Source organism: Helicoverpa armigera, chromosome 9, assembly GCF_030705265.1.
Source record: "Helicoverpa armigera isolate CAAS_96S chromosome 9, ASM3070526v1, whole genome shotgun sequence".
NCBI classification, from domain to species: Eukaryota; Metazoa; Arthropoda; class Insecta; order Lepidoptera; family Noctuidae; genus Helicoverpa; species Helicoverpa armigera.
Genome location: NC_087128.1, coordinates 5,308,647 through 5,327,043, shown reverse-complemented (window position 1 = coordinate 5,327,043; position 18,397 = coordinate 5,308,647). Strand labels below are relative to the sequence as shown.

General features: G+C 36.5%; 4 protein-coding genes across 4 annotated transcripts in view; 1 reads left to right on the top strand and 3 right to left on the bottom strand.

Annotated features, from left to right (window-relative positions):
* Dtn (detonator) overlaps window positions 1–7,468 on the top strand; it is a 77,321-nt gene extending 69,853 nt beyond the window's left edge. Inside the window, 11 exon segments of the mRNA XM_021333914.3 lie at window positions 19–291; window positions 546–677; window positions 785–825; window positions 1,548–1,755; window positions 3,156–3,450; window positions 3,753–3,855; window positions 3,943–4,061; window positions 4,143–4,435; window positions 4,508–4,582; window positions 4,743–4,900; window positions 5,453–7,468. Of these exon segments, the coding sequence (XP_021189589.2) occupies window positions 19–291; window positions 546–677; window positions 785–825; window positions 1,548–1,755; window positions 3,156–3,450; window positions 3,753–3,855; window positions 3,943–4,061; window positions 4,143–4,435; window positions 4,508–4,582; window positions 4,743–4,900; window positions 5,453–5,773 (2,018 nt within the window). The 3' untranslated portion in view covers window positions 5,774–7,468.
* Window positions 7,469–7,832: 364 nt separating this feature from the next.
* LOC110375708 (large ribosomal subunit protein uL16m) lies at window positions 7,833–9,872 on the bottom strand. The gene is made up of 5 exons (XM_064036164.1): window positions 9,715–9,872; window positions 9,545–9,622; window positions 9,163–9,320; window positions 8,567–8,809; window positions 7,833–8,115 (listed from the first exon to the last, which is right to left on the bottom strand). Exons 1-5 carry the CDS (start codon window positions 9,743–9,745, stop codon window positions 7,900–7,902), a joined length of 726 nt encoding a protein of 241 aa, XP_063892234.1. The 5' UTR covers window positions 9,746–9,872; the 3' UTR covers window positions 7,833–7,899.
* Window positions 9,873–13,231: 3,359 nt separating this feature from the next.
* LOC110375722 (glycolipid transfer protein) lies at window positions 13,232–15,401 on the bottom strand. The gene is made up of 5 exons (XM_021333963.3): window positions 15,265–15,401; window positions 15,127–15,182; window positions 14,856–14,974; window positions 14,458–14,608; window positions 13,232–14,267 (listed from the first exon to the last, which is right to left on the bottom strand). Exons 1-5 carry the CDS (start codon window positions 15,389–15,391, stop codon window positions 14,085–14,087), a joined length of 636 nt encoding a protein of 211 aa, XP_021189638.1. The 5' UTR covers window positions 15,392–15,401; the 3' UTR covers window positions 13,232–14,084.
* A 385-nt stretch (window positions 15,402–15,786) lies between these two features.
* LOC110375719 (uncharacterized) lies at window positions 15,787–17,979 on the bottom strand. Its single transcript, XM_021333960.3, has 2 exons — window positions 17,733–17,979; window positions 15,787–17,442 (listed from the first exon to the last, which is right to left on the bottom strand). Exons 1-2 carry the CDS (start codon window positions 17,733–17,735, stop codon window positions 15,787–15,789), a joined length of 1,659 nt encoding a protein of 552 aa, XP_021189635.2. The 5' UTR covers window positions 17,736–17,979.
* Between the last annotated feature and the right edge of the window lie 418 nt (window positions 17,980–18,397).

The following is an 18,397-nucleotide window of genomic DNA, read 5'->3' as shown; positions in this document are numbered from 1 at the left end:
TTGCCTCTTCCATTATAGGCAGCGGCGAACTTCTTCGAGTAACATTGCTAACCCCTGAACAATGCCGTACGGGTCCACTCCGTCGCGTGGCCCTCCCTGGCAAAGGCGATACCAAGACTCCAGCCAACATCAAGAACATTCCCGGAGCCATAGCTACGGCGGCCGCTAGTGTGGATGTCGACTTCAGTGGAGGGGATGCTCCGCAAAGACCTGATACGCCGCAGAATGATGATATCATGGCGAGGGGTGGTATGAGAAGCGGGATGGCTGAGCTTGGGGATATTCTTAAAGGTAAGTTTTCCTTATTTGAAATCAAGCCTTACAAAAGATATGAATAGTTACTACACTGTTACAATAGAGCAACGCACACGACAAACAAAATGTCTACTACTACTACTACTAACCTAACTCAGTGCGATGTCCTACAAAAATACAAAAATTCTGACGTGGGCGTTCGGCCTTATTTTTGCTTACCCTTTTTGGTATAGTATATACCTGTACCTATATACCTGTAAACCTAAAACTATTCCCTGCCCATGTTTCAGGTTACCCATCGTTCAAAGACGAGAACAACCACGAGCCGACGATTGCGCAAGCACAGCAGTACAACTCTATCTACCGCAACAACCCAGCGCCACACTCCCAACACCAGACCCCACAGACTTCTGTTGTCATCGGTTAGTGTTGCCATAACATATAAATTATTTACAACGAAGGTGACAGTGATGAATGAATGTATTATTTTAGATGACAATGCTAATTTGTGTTTTCTTTTTTATTACAGGAATTTACGTGGTGCTCGGTGCGTTCTGCTTCGCCATTGTGGTAAGTAATTTTTGCAATTTTTTAATTTATATAGGTTTTATCATTCAGTAACATAATTTACTACCCTGTCTAAAGCCGAACTACCTGGGAGATAGCCAGCTATGTGAATTTGACCTAATATGTGTATTAAATAGGGGTTGGTGCCTACTAATAAAACAACTATTTGGATACACTGATCTCGATCTATTCCTCTCTTGGCGATACATTTTAATGATATCGGCCAGAAGTCCTATCGCATGCATCCGCCATTAAGTAATCCATGTAGAACGAATTTAAAACTTTATCTGCTGCAAGTGGATCTTCATCTATTGCGACTTGTAACTGTCACCTTTGGAAACGCTTCTGCGCCATAACAAGCGGTCAAGACCTTGCATCAAGTCGCAAAGTTTTAAATTCGTTCTACATGGATGACATAATGGCGGATGCATGCGATAGGACTTGTGGCCGATATCATTAAAATGTATCGCCAAGAGAGAAATAGATCGAGCTATCGAGATCAGTGTATCCAAATAATTGTTTTATTAGTACCAAACCCTATTTAATACACATATTAGGTCAAATATACATAGCAGGCGATCTCCCAGGTAGTTCGGCTTTAAACAACCCTGGCAACTACACTTTAACTTTCTCTTTTACCTCTTGTTATTCAGCTCTTTTTATCTGCTTAAGAATCGGACATTTATTGTTATGACAATATAAATAACACCAGTATTCTTTTTCAGGTATTCGTAGTATCATGCGTTGTATACGCGAGCCGCGTAAAACCAACGGGCGGGGAGCGTGCAATCTCCGGGAATCGCGGCGGTCCCACCGGCGTGGCCGAAGCGGGTCGCTTGCAGGTCGCCGGTCTAGTCGGCACTACGCTAGGACTGGCTAGAGACAAGCCTTCGAGGGAGTCCACTACTAACGCCCACGACTGGGTGTGGCTGGGTAAGATTTTATTAACCCCCGACGCAAAAACGACGGGGTGTTATAAGTTTGACGTGTCTGTGTGTGTGTGTGTGTGTGTGTGTGTGTGTGTGTATGTGGCATCGTAGCTCCCAAACGGATGATCCGATTGTAATGCGGTTTTTTTTGTTTAAAAGGTATGTCAGTCGGGAGTGTTCTTAGCTATGTTTGGTGGAAATCGGTTCAGGTCTTCAAGGTCATCAGCTCGTTTGCTAGATGTGATAGGAATGTTACACGCTCTGTTTACTTGCAAGTATATGTGGGATCTGAAATTTGAAACACTAATGTCTTTTGGAACCACTGAGCTGGTCTGCTGTTAGGGCACGAAGGTAGGAGACGTAACCCTGAACTGCCTTTTAGTAAACCGAGTTTGGGCTCGTTGAATTTGTCTTGACGAGTTCTCTTCATGTTTCTGATTGACGAGAACCTAATGCTGGAAATGGGATGTGGCGGATGAAACCCTGAAATGCCGAAATGAAACGGATAAACCGATTTATATTTTTGCTGAAAATCTAGAATGTCCAAAGGTTAATCTTTATTGTTTTTCAGTTTGTGCAATTCTCCCAGAGCCAGTTTGTCATGAGGATTGTTAAACAGCTTCCTTTGGCCGAGATCGCATATAGCGACCCCATCTTGAGATAAAATAAATTAAATGAAAGAAGGAAAAATTAAGGAGCTCCTTTAAAAAGCATGAAATAAAATTAAATTATAAATTTAAAAAAACCCCCGACCCAAAAAAAGTATGCAATAATTATGACAAAAGGTTAAAAACGCTAAACCCTATAAAAAGCAAAAAATAACTTTTAACACTACGTAAACTAAATTTTGACGTGTCGGGGGACTGCTTTTTACTTTCATAAATACTTACATAAATAAAATGATATTACAACATTCGTTTAAAAAAAAAAACGCGTATCTAAAGTAATGAATTAGAGCGGTCCCCCGACACGACAAAATTTAGTTTACGTAGTGTTAAAAGTTATTTTTTGCTTTTTATAGGGTTTAGCGTTTTTAACCTTTTGTCATAATTATTGCATACTTTTTTTGGGTCGGGGGTTTTTTTAAATTTATAATTTAATTTTTTATGACAATATAGAATTTGAGATAAATGTGGCACTGAAAATTTAGTTTTTGTTCTTTCAATAATTTTTAAAATATTCGTTCTATATTTAGAAGACTTTAGTTAGACCGAGAAAAGTAAATAATACCTACCTACCTAGATTAAAGTTCAAATATTTGGAAGACATATCACTGTCGTTTCTGTCCTTTCTTAAAAGTTACTCGTTGCAAAAATTCCAGATTCACTCAGTCGGTTAGATAAATGCCGATAACCCTAAATACACTCAATAATTGAGTCAAAAATGAAGCTTTCAATTTTCCAGGACGGGCCACAATCGAGAGGAACGGCAACCGTCACCCCGCGAACAGGAACTCAACACAACCACAGACTGACAACGCCAACACCGAAATGAGGATTACCGCCAATCCTCTGAATTACAACTATGTGGAACCAGAGGATGCTATCCGGGAGAACGGGAACGTCATGGTGACCAGTTTCGACAACCCGAACTCCATCGAACTGCCGTCGCAGAACGACAAGAAGGTCATTGACACCACCACGTATTGTAAGAAGCCGGCGCGTCATACTCGCCATCACTCAGGCGACGGACACTGGCAGTAAGTCATTTTTGCAAGTTTATTGCGCTCTGCACTTTATGTATCTTTGTATTAGTGTGTTTCCTTACAAGTGTTGTCCATTTCTGTTTTCTTATTAACAATAAATTTTAATTGATGGTGCTTTCTTGCACAAAATTAATTGAACTTTCTAAACATTGTCTCTATTTCAATCTGAACTTGCACGCTCAATGTTGCCTCTGTCATTTGTCGTAAAACCTGTTTCTGTGACCGCTTTGCGCTTAGTAGTTTATCTGTGCATTAATGTAATAATTATGGTATAATTTACTCCATTTGGTCTGCAGGACGGATGCCAACAACACAGACGACTACCGACCTCCCGTCCCCCCGCATAGGAACTCGTCAACCCCGCAGCCCCAAATACCAGTGCCGCCACGGAACCCCAAAGTAAGAAATCTATATACCTAGTCTTGTTTAAAAACCGTCTTTGAACATATCTTCTCGATACTAAACTATGATGTTATGAAATTCCAGATTTTGCCCGAGACAGTCATGCCGCCAACCAGACGAAACCATTCCCGAAATCATCAGAAGAAGCATGACCGCGATTACGAGTCCCGACGATCTCCAGAAAATGGCCGCCGCTCAGACCGGTAAATATAGATTTTGTATAACATCGAAAAGTATTAAAATCTACGTAGACGAAGATATTAATAGTGGTGTTTTGATTCCAGAATTATTGATTTGAACAAACTGGACTCCCCTTACCTATTGAACCGAGACATGAAAGATTACAAACGCGATTCAAACCCGGCTCCCCTTAGAAACGACCTCGAAGATAACCCAGTGGAAAAGCTAACTGACAAGGACGACTGCGCACGACTATTTGAATTCGATAACGACGCTCCTCTAGTGATGGAGAATAAAGACTACAGAGAGATTGTGGGCCTCAATAGAGGCACCGACGACTCGCGACGAACATTCGCGAAGCCCGAAAGCCCCGACTACATGCACGACTCTGGAATTGGTAAATATCTTTTTGGATCAATTGTTTTGTTAAAGTCAGCCTTCAGATGTTAATGTGCTGATTTTTTTACAGGCCTACCCGAAGTACAAATGAGGCACAAAAATAGATCAAAAGGAGATTTCGTCGATGCCGCCAACAAGAATAAAGGTAAGTTCGAACTATTTACGGATAGAACTATTACTTGATGAAAACAGAGATAGACAATGAAGTGATCCTATAAGGATTCCTGTTTCTTTTAAAAATTTGGATCCCCAAAAATGAAATAGGCTCAGAGATAGTAAACTAATGAGTTATGTGAACAACTCAGGGAGCAACTCTCCGGAGGTGAAGCGAGCCACGATAGTGGGCAACCCGATGTACTCCCGCGGCGAGGACGGCGCGCGTGACGTCACCGCCGACTCGCTCGGCCTCGACGACCTACACATGGACTACGATCAGATCATGCATTATTTCCACAACCTCAAGGTATAAACCGCACCACACCGTCCCACCATGCTTCTAGTGTAGTGTTGCTGTGTCGCTTGCATCGATACCCGCTGCCACGCATCTCGCGTCTCGCCGACACGCCGGCCCGACGCGGTTCTATCATGTTATTGTCTCGATGTTCGATGTACCTTCTTATGAATGATAGAGCCTCAATTTTGATGCATTTAATATGAAAATTAGGATAATATTTTATATGAGTACTTACATTTTATATGACTATACATACGAATGCCGTGCAGTATTATAACACTTAATTATACCTGTTAAGATTCATTTTAAGTACCTATCCATTAACTTCACACCCTGCAGCAAATTCGATATTTCGGGTGATCGCCTAGACACAACATTCCACTTCTCACCTCTTTCAAACCATTATTTATTTTGTCATCAAAGTAGAATGCTAGAAAGCAGCTGACTCTTACCACTAGCATAGAAGTAGCCCTTAACTTCACGATTTCTCTTTAGAAAATCTCGTACCCTATAGATTTTGCTGCAGAATTTTGACTTATGTATTTTTAAAATTTTTCGCAGGAATCAAACGCCTGAGTAGAGCAGATCATTGCAAAGATCCGGCAGATATTGTCTACGTTTAAATATCAGCATATCATCAAAGCTCCGCCAATCGACGTATACAATGCACCCACAGATACGTGCGGCGCAGCCGGGCTAGAGGCTAGTACCATTGACTCGCACAACAACAACGCGCTGGACGCGCACATATACGAGAACGTAAGCAACGGCAACGCAGTCGCTCCCACGCAACTGCTGTGCGACTCCATCGCTCACAAAAACAATTTCATGAAAACCCAACTGAAATTCTTGTTAGAGCACCTGAGCGAAGCTTACGAGTAATGTTGTTGACAGTCAATGTACTATCCTCGATACAATATGTGTCTCAAAGTGGATCCTTGCAGTGATCGAAATCGAAAATATACAAATTGTAACTGTTTTATACATAATAATATTATCGTTAAACGTATTTACTCTAGTCATCTACAAAGCTGCACATATTTAAAGTACCTAATAATGATAATTGTGTGCATGTAGTTAATACTCATAATATGTCAATGAATATAATAAATTATAAATATTACTCACGCGAGGTTTGTCTGTATATTGATATTACTATCTCCATGGTAACGGGCTAATTTATTGCTGTACACTAAAGCGCCGTATATCCTTGCCTACGATTCGTGAACCTTAGGATATATCGCTATTGTAATATTCCCCATACCAAAAAACGTTGCATTCGTTCTAGATCTGTATATATTTTTCCACTAGAAGGTAAAAACGCTACCTCACTTTTATCTTAACTTAGAGCTTAGCTAATGTACGCAAGTTAAAGTTAAAAATGCATTTATTTTATAAATCTCTCGATGCAAAAATCACTTTCATTTCCCGCCTACCGTGTATTGGATATAAACACAATAGTTATTATAATTAAGACTGCAAATTGCCAGTTTCTAGGGAATATAGTATTTAAGTATAGCATAAGAGATACAGAACTAGTCAAATATATTATTCTTATAATTAATCTGAGCTAATTTATTTGCTCAAATCTACACTGTTCCACTCTTTCAGAAATGGCTTTTCTGTCTCTAGAATCTTATAAGATATTTGATGTGAACCTGTTTGATTAATTTATTGCTATGGTACATAGTCAGCCTAATTAAATATAAATACGGAAATTAGTTTCGTTTCGTCAGAAAGCACTGATCTATTAATTTATCAATATAGATAATAATGATAGCAACAAACAGTTTGAGGTAATAATGAAATATTCAGTGTACCAATATTTCACAAGTCAGTAATAAATGGTTTGAAGTTGTGATAAAATGACTGCTAGGGATTGATTTTATATGCAGTCTATTTTATAAATAAAAAGCCATATCATATATAAATGTAACGCTTGTATGATATTGTAAACACATTAATTTATTGAAAATGTAAATTGGTAAGTTAGTATATTAGGCTTTGTAAATATTGTTATGACGTTATATAATTTATAGGTACTTATGGTGGAGATGACAATGCAGAATAGAAATTATATGTGGTAGAAGTTGCTTAACATAATATGAACAGAGTAGAGTTGCACACAATATGATGAGATGTTTCATGTCTGTTACAATTGTACACTAAATAGTAAATGTTTTATCTTATATTGTGTATTAATGTGACCCTAAATGTAATAATAGGAGCAATGGACAAAAACTTGTACTGTTTTCTTTAGCAACTGATGGAAGCAAGGTGTTCTGTAGAGCACACCGCTTGCATCTTTATTCGTGATCCATGATACTCTCTAAAATACTAATAGTGTGTTGTTTGGCTTTTGTCGTTAGGTTAGGGACGAGTCATAAGATACTAAGTACTCTACGCTATAGTATTTGTTACTGTAATACATTTGTTTTTGTTGAGTTTTTGCCATAATTGTAAGAAAGGAGTTTATGAAGTAATTATTGCTACAAGGTTTAATACATGTATGCAAACAGGCTTGTCACGAAAATCCTTTCATGAAAATGTCAAATTTAATAAACCATTATTAATTGATACTTGTTTCATTTTATTGAAGATGCACCCAATAAGAAGAAAATAATAATGGCGTCCTAGCCAATTGCCGCCCATGGCAGCTGTTCTCGTATATCAGAAAAACAACACGACTGCAGATCAGGCGCGGGGGGGCAACATTAACGTACTCTCTGATGCACGAGTCCATTAATGACCAACTCTGTGAAAGTTTCCAAAACCCACAGAGCAATTCGGGCCGACTACTCGAACCCAAGACCTGTGCACAGCAGTCACGACAGCTAGACCAATGAGGAAGTTAATATAATTAACCCATTAACTCAATATTTGTAACAATAACCCAGACTGTAATATTTCAGGAAAATGGGCTAACAATAACATATTTGCCTTACAGCTTCATAATATTTATTTTATCACTACAATCCTATAACAACAACTTATTTCAGTAATCATATTTACAAATACTTTCCATACCAGCGATGGTCGAAGGGGGAGAGGAACCTATGACATCCTCCCATATTGTTCTGTATTATGTACTTCATTGTATAAAAGTTCTTATTATTCTCTTCTAACCATTTCTCCTTCTCTGCCTTCTTTTGCAAAATTTCCTGTGAAACTGCCTCAGCTGCGAAAGGTAATCGCTCAGCAATCATTCTGAGCATTGGTTGGACCTGGAAAAATTAGGAAATATTATAATAATTTATTTATTTAGGGGATATACACATTTTGAAAGAACCCTGTGAGGTTGTTTTGAATCTTGATTATGGAAATTATATGCCCAACATTGGATATTTAAAAGCTGCAAAAAGAGCTGCATCTTGTTTCTGCTATGGTTTTGTGAAATAAGACATTGAAATCTCATAATCCTACTATCCAACTAATCCTACTAATATTATAAATGTGAATGTTTCTAAGAATTAATGAACAAAAAAGGCTGGACCGATTTGGTTAAAATTTGGTAAAGATAGGGGATACCCTGGATTAACACATGGACTACTTTTTATCAACACAATAAGCGTGCAGAAGCTGGTATCAAAATAATTTAGTTCATTTTCAATGCCAAGTAAAAAATTCCACTTGAGCTCTTGTGTGAATTACTGAAAAAATAGATGATATACTAACCTCAGCGTAATCACACTTGCCACCAACTTCAAGAATGATTCTGCCAGCTTTGATAGGTGTGACGTAATGATCGATGGCACCTTTACCTCCACCCATACGTTGACCTTGGCCCTTCTTCGTAATGGGCTGCCATGGAGGGTCCACTCTCCAGATCGCAAACATTCTCTTTTGGTCCAACCTTCTTGCAACAAGCAGACGGGCCATTTCAAAATGTTCAGAACGTAATCTGCCTCCACCAGTGGCCTGAAAGTATTTAAAAGTCCATTATGCTAGTTCTATCCATCTAGCTAGATTCTACATTGTAAAGAACCAACAACTCTAGTTAAGAGTCTGTGGGTTCGACTTCAGGTAAGGCAAGTACCAACAAGTGTACCTATATATATTTAATATTTTACATATTTTCTAAGTATGTATTGGACACCAATGACCGTTTCAGGGCACAAACTTAAACTTAAACTGAAGGTTCCGGTTGTCATGGAACATCTTTGGCAGTCATTCCAGGTAGTCAGAAGCCAGTAAAGTCAGACAACCAGTCTTACCGAGGGGAATTGAGTTGCCTGGCCAATATTATGATTTGCTACACAATTTATACTTACAACAATACCATATTGCTGTAACTGCAGGGTTGTGTGCAGTGGTTCAGGACCGCGCATGTAACGGAGACGCTTTTGCATCTTTGGAGGCTTCAGGTTCGAAGGATATGTGGGCATTTTGTCGTAAATACGGAGCCTCTGACGCTCAGGTATTTCAATGTCTGAAAGTTGAAATTAAACATTATCTCACTTCATCAACCTTTATTCTAGTTAATTTCAACTTAAATGTTGGTAACTATTAAAGTAGCATTACAGCGTTATCATAATCGTTTTAGCATAAAAACTTAGGTAGAAGGCCACAGCATGCATTTAAATAAAATAATAAGCTTTATTGTAGAAATCTTTTAAAATTCCTATTTATCTTAAATAAATTATGGATACTTACGATCATAGTTTTTTGGTGGCGGAAAATATTTTATACCAGCTGCGAGCACCAGTTGAGTGCTTTCAGGCTTTAACAACCCTGAAATATTTTTGTTTTCGTACAGTAATTTACAACAATATTGATAAAATCATATGGGTTCCGGCGAGAAATTAAACCAAAACATAACTTACCAAAACTCAATCGAAGCGTTTGGGCCAACATGTCGAAAAATATTATAAATGTAGAATTTAAATGCTGTTTATTGTTGTGGCTTAAAAAGCCTTTTATTAATAAAATTTCAGTTTATCATCCCAGTACTGAAACAATATTTGGAAAAGCTAGGTTAGGTTCGTACATTGACATATAACTATAGGGACAGGAAATGTCACGAAAAAAACGTGCACACCTACTGTCAGTCTGCAGTCGTAACTAAAATGGCTGCCATTACTAGGGTTGTACCGCTACCGGATTCAACAAATATCGATATTGTATTCTAGTTAGAAGTATGTACGAGTCTTACTGGGTGCATAAAAATAACCGAGTATAAATAATCTCTTCGTCATAGAACTAACTATCACATTAACTTCACTGATACTAATAACCTCAACAACATCAACCAAATGGGAGGAGTCATTTCAGTAGGGTGATAGCTTTGAAAAAAAAAAAACAGGCAAAGTAATTATTTATTATTTCAAATAGCCCTATGAAAGTCCTTTCACGTCAGACTAGTTGCAGGGTGCCAAAGATTCGGTCCTATGAAGAAGAAAAGAAACGCCATAAGGAGATACTCTCTTAAAAAGAATACAATAATTTAAAATCGTTTTCAAGCTATTCATGAGAAAGTTATATAATGCAAATGGAGCTAATTATGTATTAATCGATTGTACAAAACAATTTTAGTGCTAAGAAAAAAATATTTATACAATTCGAAATCTATACTCGGTAACTAAGTTCTCAAGCAAATATTGCAACTTGCATTCCGATTTGCTCGTCTGTGCGGAAGCACTGCCGTGCCCGTGGTCGCCGTAGAAGCATCATGTGAAAATAAAAAGGCAAAACATATTATTTTCAATAAAATATGTCTTTAAAATCCTGAATTTTATAATACGCCTTTTTAATCAAAATGTTTTTAACTGATGTTTTGTTGAAAATAATACACAACTCTGAGGGCTCAGTGTCTTAGGGACAGTAAGTTCTGATGTTAAAATTTGTAAAAGCAGACTTATTAAGTGGATATTATATCGATACTATTATGACAACTGCACAGCACTATGCCAATATAACATGTTATTGTAAACAACATTTATTTCTAAATATAGGTTTTATACAGAAATAAACCAAAATATAAGTACTTTCACCATCAATTCATGTTCCCGTAACATATTTTTTATAAAATGTGAATTATTTTATGTAGTTTCTAGCAAAAATAGGTTCCTAACCTGTGTAAAGACAATCCAGCTTGATTTTGGTGCTTCCTAGCACCACACTTCACAATACAACACATAGGCATATTCGTTGATTATTTCACTATTGAAATAGTAAAGTCTTAAAAGTAAACACGAGTGATATTCTATAAAATAGCAAAAATAAGTCACGAAGAGCACCTATTTGACAGCACAACTACCATGACATATATGGCCAGATATGGCACGCAGAAGGATTTCAAAAGTAAATGTCACCATTTTACGCAATCACAAAAATATTGTTGTCCCTGTTTTCAAATACACTTATCTGCTTAGAAAGAGTGAGACAGAACTATGTTGCATAGTTTGTTTCATATTTATATAACTATAGATACGTCAATATCAAAACGGCGTCTCCTTATAATTCTAAGCTCGATGGGTTCGTACGAGGAAATTTGTTTTAATTTCTGTCACTGCTGTCACTGTCAAACCACAGATAAAGTCAAAGTGACAAAAAGTTACTAAAAAGACCGAAAGTATGCTTTGATAATGTATGGTTCCTGCCGAAATAACTCTATCTCTCTCTGGTTTAGTTTTTTTTTCATAATAGTTTATGGTCTCTTTTCCGCCAGTTTTTGACGTTGGTTTGTTTTTGTTGTGATCTTTTGCGATCAGAAATATTATTTTGAATTTCTGGACAGTGCAAACGTTAGAGTTTAAATAATAAATAAGCACCACAAATAGCATTGATTATCAGCATGGAATATAGAATGATGTTGTATTTACAAAAATGTCTGTACTTCAATTTCTACCTTTTCATAACATGGGTGTTTGTTGTTGGCTTTTTTCTGTACACAAAGGTAAAACAGTTCCCATAATCATGTATTACAATCATGCTTATTTCCCACTATCTGGAATGTTTTTTTTTTCAGTTGAATCGTCTTGGTCACCTAACGAGATATCTCTCTTTGACGGTGTATACTTTGCTAGTTGTTATTGAATCGGCAAGAATCTATCTCGGTGACTATGGAAACCTTTCTCGTGGGGTCAGTATATTCATTACTCTGTACCTACAAATTTAATTTGCACCTTCTCTTTAAACATGGGAGTCTGTAGTAAATATAATCTTTTAGTTACCACATCAGAAGCTTTCTAGATATCTACTGTTTCTAACGGCCAATATAAAGTAATGTTTGCCTTTATTATTCTTTCTCATTAAAATAGTTGAAACAATTCCAAGATTAAGATAAATAAGCATTATTAAGGGTGCATTCAGACAGACCGGTTCAGAGGACATCGGCTCGCAGATCAGCTGAAAGGGCTTGCAATCGGAGCCAAACGTCTGCAAGACCGAGAAAAAGTATGTGATTGGAGCTGATCGGCTTCCCTTGTTATTTCACACCAAGCACCTTCAAGCATTCTTACTGAGAAAACCAGTGCACATGCAATAATAATCCTTACTACAAATACTAAGTAATCGATTTTCATTATAAGAATTTGCTCTCCTGTCTGAGCCGGTCTGTCTGAACAGACACTAACCGTCTTACCACAAAAACTTTTAAACGTCAGTTTATGCCTTGTCTAAAAAAATGTCAAATTATGACGTTGACATATGGTTCATTTTACAACCAAAATTTTATTAGACAAGTGTAAAACAGGGTTTAAAGTTTTTGTAGTAAGGCCCTAAGTAGTGGCAATAGATCTAAACCGTCAGTTGCACAAAGCTCCATTACATTGTTGACAAAGATTTAAAGAAGCTTTAACTTTAATGGAGCTTTGTGCAACTGACGGAAAGACTCACTTAGTGTTATTTCCTCACCAATATATACTTTTTTCAATTTCAGGTACCAGAATTGGCAGGATTTCTGATGCTGACAATACTGATGCAGATTCCCCTCCTCAGTTTTTTCCTATTCAACCCGTTCCTGATGAGTACACCTATGGAGATAACACTTCATGCTATGCTGTGGTTGATCACGTTTGCAGAAATCATATGTAGCTACACAGCACTGAGACAAGCATCCAGTCATGCTAAAAGTGTTTACTTCTTACAGTTTTTAGAGAAGGAACAGTGATTTAGAATGGAAACGGATTATTTCTGTAACTAAGAAATGGCAGGTTATTGTTTTTGCTTGGTATCTACTGTGAAACTAACCACATATTTAAGTATTTTTTACCGAAGATGAATTGGTAGATTTAAGATGAGTATAGTTTGCAAACATTCTGTCTGTTTGTACAGAAGACTAGTCAACCTCTGTGATGATTTAAATAACTACTGCAAAGGTAGTAATGATTACTCACAGAATTACTTGAAAAAAGTTTATTATGTTGTTGCACAACATTAAATGCTCACTTTTATTTAATTTAGGACTTGAATATTTGAATATAAGAGTGAAAGTGTATGAAAGCAAAGCTTTGGTATTTTAAATTAGTATAACAATCTATAATAATTAAATACTAATGGATACACATGTCTGTAAACATAATTTTAACCTAAACTAAGAATTGAGATATAACAGCAATTATCAAAGATTAAATATAATAAATACACTCATGTTTTTAAATTCAACTGATTATGGATAAGGATATCACACAAAAATCTATCTGTAAACCATACAATGAGCACCTCTATTAATACCATTCCTTGGTATTACACAATACAACTCAACTATAACCTACATTACATAATTGTATCAAATATAACCTCTTGGTAAAATGTTTGGATAGTCTTTTATAAAATGGTTACTTTGCCTTCAAATAGTTCACAAGGCACTGGACTTTCAATATTATTTTGTCTAATAATAAAATTAAAGTTATAAACAAAATTGACTGGACTACCATACATTAAAATGCATTGCACTGGTGCTATTTGACATGAAATAGTAAATAATATAATCTATGTTCATCTTTTCAATTCATGAATTAGCCTCAGGCGCATACTCTAATCTTACTAACACAGCACTATGGTACACTCTTAGGCATTATCGTAATACAATATTTGGTATTTAATACTACATATGTATTTACAATTTAGCATTCAACACATTCATTAATTTATATTTAGTCATATCAAATATAATTGTCATACCTTAATTAAATTATTCTTAAAATAAAAAAATATACTTGGAATTTAAGTAATACCTTTTTGCTTGTAATAACTAAGCATCTGGTTTTGGTTCTGGAATAATATTGTTTTCTCTAAAGAAATCATCAATTTTACATCTAACTAAATGTAGAGTTATTTGGAAACTTTCAATTTTGGTTTCGAATCCACTCAAATCATTTTCCATTTCAAATGATTTTACCACTTGTGGAAAAGATGGGGACATTTTACAGATGAACTGAAAACAATAAAAATACATACATTATTTTACACAAGAAAAAATATAGCAAATCTTGTGAAATAGAGTAACTATCATTAAACTTAATTTGCAAAATTAGATGTGTTTGACATAGCATTTACAATAGGGGCTAGAGAGATCAGATGGCAAATTAATTTATATTTTTGTATACAAATACTCAGTTACTCACAGCAAATATTTGTTGTGTGACCCAGTTGTGATACTTTTTGACAGATCCTTCATATGCCACTGTGAATATTTTCTTCATGTTCACTTCAGGGGCATTTGCTTGAAGATGACTAAGGATTTGTGTGAACACTATTTCAAAAAATAGAAGAGCCCTGGAAATTGCAGTAAGTTAATTAATTTGTTTCATTTGTAAAAATTGCATAAAGATCAATAATTATTTTAATATTAAGAGGATGCTAGTAGGAGTTTATGCATTTTCTAAATAAATACCAATGGAAATGACAAATCAATAAAATTCAAAACATATACTTATTCAAGTTTTGACCCAGATATTCAGGTGTAACAAAATGTAATCTTTAGAAACATAGAATTTAAGATTTGAATACTATGATTACGAACCTGTTAAGCCACAGTACGCCTTCTGCTGCAGTGGGCTTGCCATTCGTATTTGCATGCTCCGCAAGCATCAATTCAAGTAAGCAAGAGTTTTTGTCATATGTGTAAAGCTTTTTAATTTTCTGAAAAATAAAGTTAAAAATATCTTATAATATATATCCAAATGATATTGAGGACATAAACCGTGGCCACATTGAATTAAATTTTATGTCTTGTAAGCCATGACTAATGAATTATTTTAAGATGTGATTCATATACATACTTAGGTACTTACATCGATATTGCCTTGCATGTCATACTTTACAGGACCAAATACTGTGCCAAGGCGTTCTGTAATTGTTTCAAAAATTAATTAATACTTTCCGGCAAATCAAACAAAGAAAAATAAATTAAATGTTGCTCACATACGTACCCACAATAGATACTAAACCAGTAGACGCTTCTAAAAATTCGATTATATTAATTCTTCCATTAATAACTGGCGGAAAATGTTTTACACGATGAAAAAAACAAACATCACCCGAAGAGCCGCCTGCCATTTTTAGATCAATAGCACTTGTTTGTTTTAGTTAAGTAACTAATTTATTACAAATATATCACACACATTCACAAAACTGTTATATGACTCGTTCCACTGATTAATATTATCAAAAGAATGAAACATCATTCGTTTTCAGAAATACACAAAACAAACGTCTGAAACGTCACTTTTCCAGTTGCCCACTATCATATGGGGTTGCCGAATAATAAAGTACGTTTATTACACACACTAGACTAATTATTTCTTCACTTTTTTATACAGTTTTTGTTGATGTTTTTTGTCTAAAAATATTTCTAGACTAGGGAGATTTTTATTTATAATACTTCATTCGCTTTGTTTCAATAGTTTTCTTCACTTTATTGTCAACTTTCCTAATACTGTCATGCCTTCTATTTAATATGAAAATGTCTGTTTCAACACGTTTCCCAAATCATCTTCAACAACTATCGTCAAAACTTTAGTTTTTGGTGAAAATGTAAAAGGAACCAAGAATCTTTTTTCTGGCACAAGATTTGTAAATTCATATGAATCCAATACCATTCCGTTTGACTCATCTCTTACTTCAACTATTCTAATACCAGCTGTAGAAATTATCATCATTTTGTTCTTATCAAATTTCAGATATCTTGTAATTGCTTGCCTTTCTCTTCCATACTCATTATTGAACCACCGGTGATAAGATAACAACACTGCACAATTTCGGGTCCAGTAAATTGAATCATTTCCATTTGTTCGATTAATATTTTTCTTTGAATCTGTCAGTCTGTTTGTTATATTGGAATAAACACTGGAAGGCCTGGTTATAGGAGTGACATTAGGACTTCTTCTTATTATGTCCGACTTAGACATGGCAGCAAAATTTCCCAAGGTGGTTTTACTTCTTGGTCCTAAAACTCGCAATGGTTCTGCGACATTCATCGTGACACTTATATTGCGCTGTAATGATACCGTGGAATGTTGTACTGGTTTTCCACTAAAGTTGTTCATGTTATCTTTTACTATAGCTGACCGTTTTTCTCCAACAACGAAAACTCTATCTAGGTTGTCAAAACCTCTTCCCATTATGCCATCTTTCGTGTGCCCCAGATCAAACGTATGTCCCAGTTCGTGGAATACTGATCCAAGAGTAGTAGCAAAACATCCTCCTAGGGTTCCACGGTAACCGCTGTCATCCATAAATCGTCTTACATTGACTGGTGTTGCATCTAAGAATTTGGGTACTATTTCTTCTACTGTCGTTGGCCAGGTGTATAGGCAAGCAGTTCCGAACAGTGCCAAGCCTCCTCCTCCTAGCGCAGCATAAGCTTCGGTAAGGGATATGATTTCTTCATGTGTCATAGGTTTATCTATGTCAGTACCTTTATATCGCGTACAAGATATGAATCCCAGGAACTTTCTCTCATTACTTCCCAGATCAGAAAGCATCAATTCTCTGCCAAAATGTGACCATAATTCTGTTTGTTTCATTTTTCTTGCCTTGTTAACGTTGAGGCTGCTTTTAAATACAATGCATTCAGGTTTTTTAGGATTGACTTCATGTTCAAGTTGAAATGTTTTTCTTCCGATTCCACTTTCAAAAAGCTTTTCAGCTGTTAAACTCTGTATCAACTTTGACCCCAGAGCTATTCGAGAACAAGCACTTTCTATTGAATTATCAATATCCGGCGGGCTCTGAAAACATCCATCGTGGCCCTGGCATATTATGTAAACTGGGGTTACCCGAAGATTTGTTTTTCTTGGTGTATAATCTAGGAGCAGTGTTTTCCGTTGCTGCTCTGCATATTCCAATTCAATTATATTTTCACCTCTATTTAATTCGATTATCACTTTAAATTCTCCATTATAAACGCTCCATTCCGATTTATTTTGAAAGTTTTCACCTTTCAGTGTGCATGTAAGTTTGTCATTGTTATTGGAATTGCCTCTTGTTATAATTCCTTTTATCAAAACAAGTGAATAGTTTATGATGTCTCCATTTTGAAAATTTGTTATAAAAATTGATGAGTTGTGTTCTGTTTCGTTATCTTCGTTTACACGGTTGTCCATCACCTGAAAATATATATTTACATTGCATTAGATCGTGAGAATAAGTTGTTTTAACGGTTGACCTTCACTAGGATCGACACGCAGTTTCCTCGATTTCTTTTAGTATGATCTAACGCTATATAATTAGGTTAATGCCGTTTATTGACAGGAGTCGCTAGCATCTGTTCTCAACAAGCGGATTTACGGAGTGACATTTGGTTATATTAACTGGAGCGCGTCGTTTTATTTTTATCTGGATGTAAACTTTAAAGGTCGACGTAAATGAATAGATTCGCAGTGTAGCAATGACTCACCATGGTGCGGTTAGCGTGGAGCGCGCAGAGCCGGCGCGGCGGGAGGACTGCGGGTGCGGGCGGCGCGGCGCGGCGGCGGCGACTCGACCACTCGCAGCCAGCGTGCAGTGCCGTTCCTCCTCGCTTCTCACTAAACTTGGTCGAACGCGAGTGTGGTTGGTGTGCGCATGCCCGCCGATGCAGACCGACGCGCCTCGGTAACGATTGCGCTCACCAGACACTAGACAGGTACGCGACTAGCTGTCTCCACCGGCAAGAGGGAAATTTGAACAATGCAGTAAACATAGATGAGAATGCGTCACTATCATCCATCAAGTCTTCGTTGTTTGTTTATCGGATGTTTGTTTTATTTCAGCCAACTCGATGATCTTACTCTGGTAAACATAAATGACTTGACATTTACCTGTCTACTTGCAAATTACGCTGTGCAAATTCTATTGAGGCGCTGACTAACTTGATAATAGATCCTTGGGAATCTGTTTACAACGCGAAGTCACGTCATCACAGGATACCTTTATGGTGTATTTCAAGACTATGTATAAGTGGGTGAATTATTTAAAATCAGTTATTAGCGTATGGGGCTAATATCAAAGTGCTACATATTGAGAAGCACGTTAACTTTGTACATGAATTAACGCAAATAAATACATAGCTAAAAATGTTGT

What these genes read in the sequence shown, in the direction of transcription:
- LOC110375708 (XM_064036164.1), bottom strand. Translation starts at nt 9,745, where the DNA reads ATGTTGGCCCAAACGCTTCGATTGAGTTTTG. An exon ending in AACGCTTCGATTGAGTTTTG is followed by an intron (nt 9,623 to 9,714) that starts GTAAGTTATGTT and finishes AAAATATTTCAG; the next exon opens with GGTTGTTAAAGCCTGAAAGC. An exon ending in GCAAGTGTGATTACGCTGAG is followed by an intron (nt 8,116 to 8,566) that starts GTTAGTATATCA and finishes TAATTTTTCCAG; the next exon opens with GTCCAACCAATGCTCAGAAT.
- LOC110375722 (XM_021333963.3), bottom strand. Translation starts at nt 15,391, where the DNA reads ATGGCAGGCGGCTCTTCGGGTGATGTTTGTTTTTTTCATCGTGTAAAA. An exon ending in TGGTTTAGTATCTATTGTGG is followed by an intron (nt 15,183 to 15,264) that starts GTACGTATGTGA and finishes AAACAATTACAG; the next exon opens with AACGCCTTGGCACAGTATTT. An exon ending in TCACACAACAAATATTTGCT is followed by an intron (nt 14,268 to 14,457) that starts GTGAGTAACTGA and finishes TATTGTTTTCAG; the next exon opens with TTCATCTGTAAAATGTCCCC.